Genomic DNA, 7,813 nt, shown 5'->3' with positions numbered 1-7,813 from the left:
GTTCGTTCTTCTCCCCCTCAAATGTCTGTTTTAATTGTCCAATTGCCACAGTGCTTGTCAAAGCCAGTTCTGATTAATCTCCTTTGTCAGTGTGCCCTTTGCCATTCCCTATCACTCCTCCCTGAGAGAGACTTCACACTGATTAATAAGGAAAAGGGGATGACGTATTCTCTTAGCTACTTCCTGCTGAAAAGAGACGTTGTTTTACAATTTCATTGTCTGCCAGTGCTGTGTAATATTCCATTGTGTGTATGTACCAGTTTTTTGATCCATTCATTTGTTAACAGGTACTTGGATTGCTTCCATGTCTTTTCTATTGTGAATAATGTTGCAATAAACACAGATGTGCATACATCTGCTTGCATCACAGCTCCAGTTTCTTTAGGGTATACTCCCAGGAGTGGGGTAGCCGAGTCAGGTAGTATTTCTGTTTCTTTTTTGAGAAAGCACCAGACTGAGTACCTTCCATAGTGATTGTACCATTTTACATTCCCACCAACAATGAATGAGAGTTCCAATCTCTCCACATCCTCTACAGCATTTGTTGTTTGCTATCTTGTTAAACTTTGCTATTGTTGCTGTGATGAGATGCTATCTCATTGTTATTTTTATTTACATATCTTGATAGCTAGGGATTTTTATTACTTTTCATGTGTTTGGTGACCGGCTGAATTTCTTCTTTGGTGAAGTGTCTGTTCATATCTTGTGCCCATTTTGAGATTGGGTTGTTTACCTTTTTCTTGTAGAAGTGCTGGAGTATTCTATGAGTCCCTTACCAGATGTCACCAGTTAAGAGAGGAAACCTCTTAAAGAAATGGTGCTGACAATGTTCAAAAACCATCTGCAGAGTACTCAGGCAAGATCCACCCCTCATACCATACACAAAAACCAACTCAAGGTGGACTGGGGTCCTAGGAGAAAAACCAAAGACTATTAAGCTCACCATAGAAAAACTAGGAACCATTCTTGAAGCCCTAATCGGTGGCATGAATAAATTTCCAGGCATAAGGAAAACCCACCAACCAAAAAAGGATAAAATAGATGAATGAGACCTTCTAAAAATCAAAGCCCTATGAACATCAAAAAACTTCTCCAACAGGGTAAAAAAGAAAGCCAGAGACTTCAAATAATATTTGGCCAGTACCATTTTTAAAAAAATTAGCAACTTTACACATGAACCCTGCCTGGTGAACTGCATAGGAATCAGATTGAATACAACTATGGAAGGAATCATTGGAGAAGCTCAACATCATCGATCAAAACCAGGTCAGATACTGACTGTGTAACACACCATCAACTACTCATCTGCAAGTTCAAATTGAGGCCAAAGAAAACAGGTCCACGAAAACCAAAATACAACTTAGAGTCTATCCCATCTGCATTTACAAGTCGTCTTAAGAAGAGGTATGAGGCATTGAACACCAGTGACTGAAGACCAGAAGAGCTGTAGGATGAAATTGAGAATATTATCCATGAAGAAAGCAGAAGATCATTTCAAAGACAGAAGAGAAAGGAGAAAAAGAAAAAAACAACACAAAATGACTATCAGAGACTCTGAAAATTGCAAAGGGGTGTCAAGAAGCCAAAACAAAGGGAAGAGACACTGAAGTAAAAGAGCAGAATAGAAGATTTCTTTCCCAGAGAAGCTTGAGAAGACAAAGCAAAGTGATAAAATGGGATGTGTAGAGGGCTGGAGTTGGAGAATTAAAAGGGAAGAACTTGCTCAACATTTCTCAAAATCAAAGAACTGCAAACAAATTCAAGTCTCAAGTTACTGGGCTGACAGAGATGCTATGGATAAAATATTGAATGATCCAGGAAACATTAAAAGAAGATGGAGGGAGTATACAGAGTCATTGTACCAAAAAGAATTGGCCAACACTGAAATATTTCACAAAGTATTAAAAGAGCAAACAGAAATATCTTGGAGAAAGTACAGCCAGAGTGCTCCTTGGAGGCGAAGATACCAAAGCTCCGTCTCGCATACTCTGGGCATGTTGTCAGCAGAGGGTCTTCCTTAGAGAAGGATGTTATGCTTGTTAAAGTACAGAGTCAGCAAAGAGAGGAAGCAGCTCAGCCGGGTGGATTGACACAGAGACTACAGCCAGTGGGCTCCAGTGTATCAAAAATGAGGAGGATGGCAAGGACAGGACAAGGTTCAGATCTGTTGTTCATAGGGTCGCCACGCGTCTTACTCAACTTGACTAACTATGACCGCCTGAAATGTTCTGTGCTCACCCTGAATAATTCTCCATGTTATTTCAAAGGGTCATATCCCATTATCTTGCATTATACAATGTACATTTGAGTGAATCTTCTTTGTGATTTCAACTTCCAGCATAAGAGTATGCTGCTTGTTAGATTTGGAATACAGCCAGATTTTGTCAACCTGCTGAGTTTCTTGGGAAGTCATCAAAATTTTCTGTATGCCTCTACATGTATAAAGCCAGTGGTGATACTTCACTCTCACCCTTAGATTGCACAACACAAACCCCTTTCCCATCTTGTTGTTGTTGTTATGTGGCATCGAGTCATTTGCGACTCATAGCGACCCTATGTACAACGGCCCTAAACCCTGCTCTGTCCTGTGCCAATCGCATTGCCTCTGACTCACCCATCCCGATTACCCCAGTCACTGAATCAATCCACCTCATAGAAGGTCTTCCCCTCTTGCGCCGTCCCTCCACCCTCCCAAGCATGATGTCCTTCTCCAAAGACCTGTCCCTCCTTACAACATGTCCAAAGTATATCAGACGAAGCCCCAGAATCCTTGCCTCCAAGGAGTAGCCTGGTTTAACCCTCTCTACATATCCAAAATCTGTGATTGAGACTTTATGGTAATAGCTGTCCTCCATTCCCAACTTTGGTTTTCAGAGCTTAAAAAGCTCATCCTACTCTTAATTATATTCCAAGCCATATATTTCATAAAGACCTCATTCATGATTCTGTTTTTTCTCCTTCTGCCCCTTAGAAAGGAAAAGTACTTTTGCCTCTAATTATTATCATTTGCAGTTCTTTGAATAACATCCTTTGCTGAGAATGTTTTAATAACATTTTTAATTGTAACTCTAATGAAAGTTTACAGAAAAGTTATTCATTCATTCATTGTTGCACATTTTACCTCCTCTTCCTCTCTTCCCCCTCCCCCAGTTTACTTTTTTTTAATATTAATTCATTGTTGCACAATTACCTCCCTTCCCCTCTTTCCCAAGTACTCTTTGCAATAGACCTCTTATTCTGGGCTGTTGTTGTACATATAATGCCTAATCACATATTCCTTTTAAACATTTCTTTCCTTCATCTGTTCCAAAGCAGTATTCATTATTTATCCCTCTTTTCTTAGTTCCCCCCCCAACCTCACATCAGTCCTGTTCTGTAACAGTAGTGTTATGCATTATTTATCATTTTGTGACTTGAGATACTTCACTCAGCATACTGTCCTCCAAGGTCCCCCCACGCTGGGTAATATTTTATAAGTTCCTTGCTTTTCATTGCTGCATAGTATTTCACACACCCATGTTTCTTGCTGCATCATTCACAATAGCAAAGAGATGGAAGCAACCCAACTGCCCATCAACAAATGAATGGATAGGTAAAACTCTGCTTTAATCACACGATGCTGAGAATATCTAAGATGAGGAATCTGTGGATGAGAGGCCCTGGTCATCTAATCTTCATTCCCATTGCAGGTTCTCTCTACCCAACCAGCATGCGCCTCAGTGAGGAGGGGCGCTTGGTGGTGAACTTCAAGACAGAGGCTCAATTCCATGGCTTGTTTGTGCTGTCACATCCAGGTATTGTTGTTTGCATTGCCCATTAACACCTCCTCCTCTGATGTAGGTGTTTGGATGTATTGATGTCCCAAACCAAACCCAGGCCCACTGTCTTCAAGTCAATTCCAATCCATGGTAACCCTCCCCAGGGTTTTCAGTGGCAGATGTTTCAGATGTGGATCAGCAGTTCTTGCTTCTGGGGCATCTCTGGGTGGTCTTGAACTGCCAACCTTTCAATCAGCAGCCGAGCATGGAACTGCTTGCACCAGCCAGGATTCCTACATAGTAAGGTCAACAGAGCTCAGACCTAAATTCTTTCTCCTTTTTGTTTTGTTGTTGTTTTGGTTTGGTTTTTTCCCCCCTTTTCTTGTTGTGTACCGTCAAGTCAGATCCAACAGTCACAGGAGGACACTGCCACTCCTTCTCCAGTGGAGCATCTGGTGGATTTGATCTTTCTTTTTTTAAAGAATAGTGTATTAGTGATTTGTAAAATTTCACTGTCTGCATTACAATGACAGCTCTAGTGGCTAGTGCTGATGTGGACAGACCATTCTGACGTCAGCTAGCCACGTCAGGGCTCAGTAAATTCTCCCACATTACACACACAGCTCGTAATGCCCAGCTCTGCTTCTCACAAGGCACCTTCTCACCTATGTCAAGAGATAATTGCACAGAACATTCTCCAGAGTTCCTGGGAAGGAGGTTTAAACACTGGATTAGGAAGTGTCCTGGTTAGGGTAAGAGGCTGGCTCGGTGACCTGGGGGGAGTCACACAACCACTCCTTCCAATGCTGTTTCTTCTTCACAATTAGGTTAATCATACCAATGTCTTCCATGCACACTTACTGTAAGACTTAAAACAACCCGTGATGAAGGTGCTTTAACAATGTAAACACTCCTTTAACTCTTATATGATGGCTTTATTGAGTGACACACAGGGTTCAGCCCTCAGCAACTTGCTGAAAGGTTGGCAGTTAGAAGCTCCCTCGAGGTGCCCAGGTGGAAAGGCCTGGCAATCTTCCTCTGAAGGGTCCCAGCCTGAGGAACCCTGTGGAGCGCTGCTCTGAGATGCCGGGAGTCAGAATGAATGCACTAACGCAGCACCATTGTGATTGTGCCTCTTCTAGCGTCCTTCACGAGCTCCATGATCGTGTCAGCGGACCACCCAGGCCTCACGTTCTCCCTCCGCCTGGTGCGCAGCGAGCCCACCTACAACCAGCCGGTGCAGCAGTGGAGCTTTGTGTCTGACTTCGCGGTAAGAGTCCGGGGACTCCCTGCAGACAACGCCACCGGGTGTCCTAGCTGTGTGAGCGGAGAAGAGCGAGCAAGCTCCCTGGCTTCCACATCCTTATTTCTGGATACAAGCTCTCACGAGGACAAAATACACAGGGAGTTAAAAAGAGCTCATGAAAAAAATAAAAATAAATAAAAATTTAAAAAAAAAACTGCAGTTAAAATAAGTTACCTAAATTGAGAGAGAGAGAGATTGATTGAGATTGAGCTGTAAGAAATACAGTCAGAATGAAGGAGTGGTTTTGCCTTGTGACAATTGCCGGTCTTACAAAGGAAGAATTTCCTGTCCCTCAGTTAGCACAAGTCCACCTTTCTAACAAGCCCATGTTGTGTGTCCAAGGTCCGGGACTACTCAGGGACCTACACTGTGAAGCTCCTGCCCTGCACCACTCCCCCACACCAGGAGTATCGTCTGCCGGTCACCTGCAACCCCAGGGAGCCCATTACCTTTGACCTGGACATCCGATTCCAGCAGGTGCGCACGTTAAAGCCATGGTTTTCTTTTATCTCTGTTATTGCTGGCGAATGGGAACCAACAGCTGACTGGCCATTGAGTTACTGAGGCTGTAAATTGCATGGGGAGAGAGTGCCCATCTTTTCCCCACAGAACTGCTGGTGGATTTGAACCACGAGAGAGATGAGGCCCTTGGGTTAAGCATGAAATTGCCTCCACCACCAGAGCTCCCTTCACTTTCATAAGAAAGAAAAATGTTTCTTCCTCATAGACCAAATTGTTTAAAAAACACAACCCACTACTTTCAGGTTGGTTTCCAAAGCTATAAATTATTATGGGGGCAAATTGTTATGGAGGTAGATGGCCCATCTTTCTTCTACAAAGCAGGTGGTGGATTCGAACTGCAGACCTCAGCCCAACACATTGCCAGCTGTGCCACCAGACCTCCTTAATTCACGCACGCTGAGAAAAATGAAGGACAAGTCACCTGGGAAGAAAGAATTGCTTTTACCGCTACTAGTGCAGAACATAAAACCCACAGACTTAAGAGTTTAGAGAATCTTGTGTTCTTTTTTTTTTTTCCTTTTATCTGACCTAAATCTTAACTCCTTCTGAAGATCTGAGGATTTCCCCAGAGCCTTCTGCATCTTGTTTTTGGTCTTTTTATATATGTATATTTTTTTTAAATGAAAGTAAACAGAAAACTTGGATTTTCATTCATTCATAGTTGCACATTTCCCTCCCTACCTCCCTACACCCACCCCAGTTCACTTTTCTCTTTAAAAAGATTCTTTCATGGTTGTACGGTTTTGGTCTTTATGGAGAAGGGAATCCTGGAGTTCACATCTTCTCAAAGCACCTAATTACTCGTCTCTATAAGAAGAATTTTGAACGGTATTTATGGTCCAAGAATTCATACTACATGTTGAACTGCTTTGGCCTTTAGTAAGTCCCTTACATCAAAGGCCACTGAGGTTTTGCCTACTCATGGCAACCCCAGAGGTGTCAGAGAGAACTGTGATCCTCAATTGTTTAGATGGGCTATTTTTCTTACATAGATCACCAGGCCTTTCTTCCAAGTAACCTCCAAGTGAATTAAAAATCTCTTTGCTTTGCTTAGCAACCAAGAGTATTGACCATGGGCACCAGTGGCGATGAGCTCAAGCAGGGCTTTCTCCTATTCAGAAAATACTTTAACCTGCCAGGGTGGCCTTTAAAGAAAAGAAAAAGAAAAAAAGACAAAGGCAATGACCTAAGAATCTGTGTTCATTGGTCAGGCATGGAAATTGCCATGTAGTGTCCATGCTCCACCCTGGCCGGAGCACAGTGAAGGTGGGTCCCAATGATTGGCATGTCTTGGAACCATCAGAGCCCTCCACGACACTTACAAAGACTTTTTCACTTTGCCTTAGGTGAGTGACCCAGTGGCAGCTGAATTCAGCTTGAACACCGAAATGTACCTGCTGTCCAAGAAGAGTCTCTGGTTGTCTGATGGATCCATGGGGTTTGGGCAAGAAAGTGATATTGCTTTTGCAGAAGGTATGACTTTACAGAGAGGAGAAGGGGGCTCAGTCTCGATGTCTGTGATGTTGCGGTGGGGGGATTATATTAGAGTGGACGCAATTCTAGTCTGTTTCTGGTCCTGTGAATCTAACCCACTATCACTTTGGCAAGGTATGAGGTGGTGGATACTAGATTAAGCATGTGTGTTACTTAATGAATTCTCTTCTCAGGGATTGGGAGGATTGGCCATCCACTTCCAAAATAACAGGCCTCAGAAAACCCTCTGTACAATAGAGCACATTTAGGTTAGACTAGCAGGTATGGGACCAGAGGCAGAAGCTTCTCATTGGGAATCACAAAGGAGGAACACTGGATTGGAACATGGAATGTGAGAAGTAGGAAAGTTGGAGAGGTTGGAGAGGTAACTTTTAGAACAAGGATTGATTTTTTTTTTTAAGCTGTGTGTTTTTGTCAAAAATCTATATAGCAAAACACACTAGTTTAACAGTCACACACACCTATCATTCAGTGACACTGATTATGTCCTTAAGTTGTGCCACCATGTTTACCATCATTTCCATGTTGCTCCTCCTTCATTAATTCCCTCAGTGCGGAGCTCTGATGGCCTAGCAGTAGGAAGGAACTGTGCTGTAATCCCGAAGGCACATGGTTCAAATCCACCAGCTGCTCCACAGAAGGATGGGCAGTCTCCTCCTGTCTGATTAATTGCCTCTGAAAACCCACTGGGGGGGTCAGCAAAGAGGTTCCAACAAAACATCCTAAAACATTC

General features: G+C 42.9%; 1 protein-coding gene across 1 annotated transcript in view; it reads left to right on the top strand.

Annotated features, from left to right (window-relative positions):
• Positions 1 to 7,813, top strand: part of FREM2 (FRAS1 related extracellular matrix protein 2) — a 215,332-nt gene that overhangs the window by 200,884 nt on the left and 6,635 nt on the right. Inside the window, exons 18-21 of the mRNA XM_006879614.1 lie at positions 3,690 to 3,794; positions 4,901 to 5,028; positions 5,407 to 5,541; positions 6,933 to 7,059. Coding sequence (XP_006879676.1) covers positions 3,690 to 3,794; positions 4,901 to 5,028; positions 5,407 to 5,541; positions 6,933 to 7,059 — 495 coding nt within the window. The remainder of the gene's footprint in view (positions 1 to 3,689; positions 3,795 to 4,900; positions 5,029 to 5,406; positions 5,542 to 6,932; positions 7,060 to 7,813) is intronic.

The sequence above is a fragment of the Elephantulus edwardii genome, unplaced genomic scaffold, assembly GCF_000299155.1.
Source record: "Elephantulus edwardii isolate Elephantulus edwardi_28Jun2011 unplaced genomic scaffold, EleEdw1.0 scaffold00004, whole genome shotgun sequence".
Classification (NCBI taxonomy): domain Eukaryota; kingdom Metazoa; phylum Chordata; class Mammalia; order Macroscelidea; family Macroscelididae; genus Elephantulus; species Elephantulus edwardii.
Note: the sequence above shows the minus strand (reverse complement) of the source record. Positions and strands in the feature narration are given on the sequence as shown.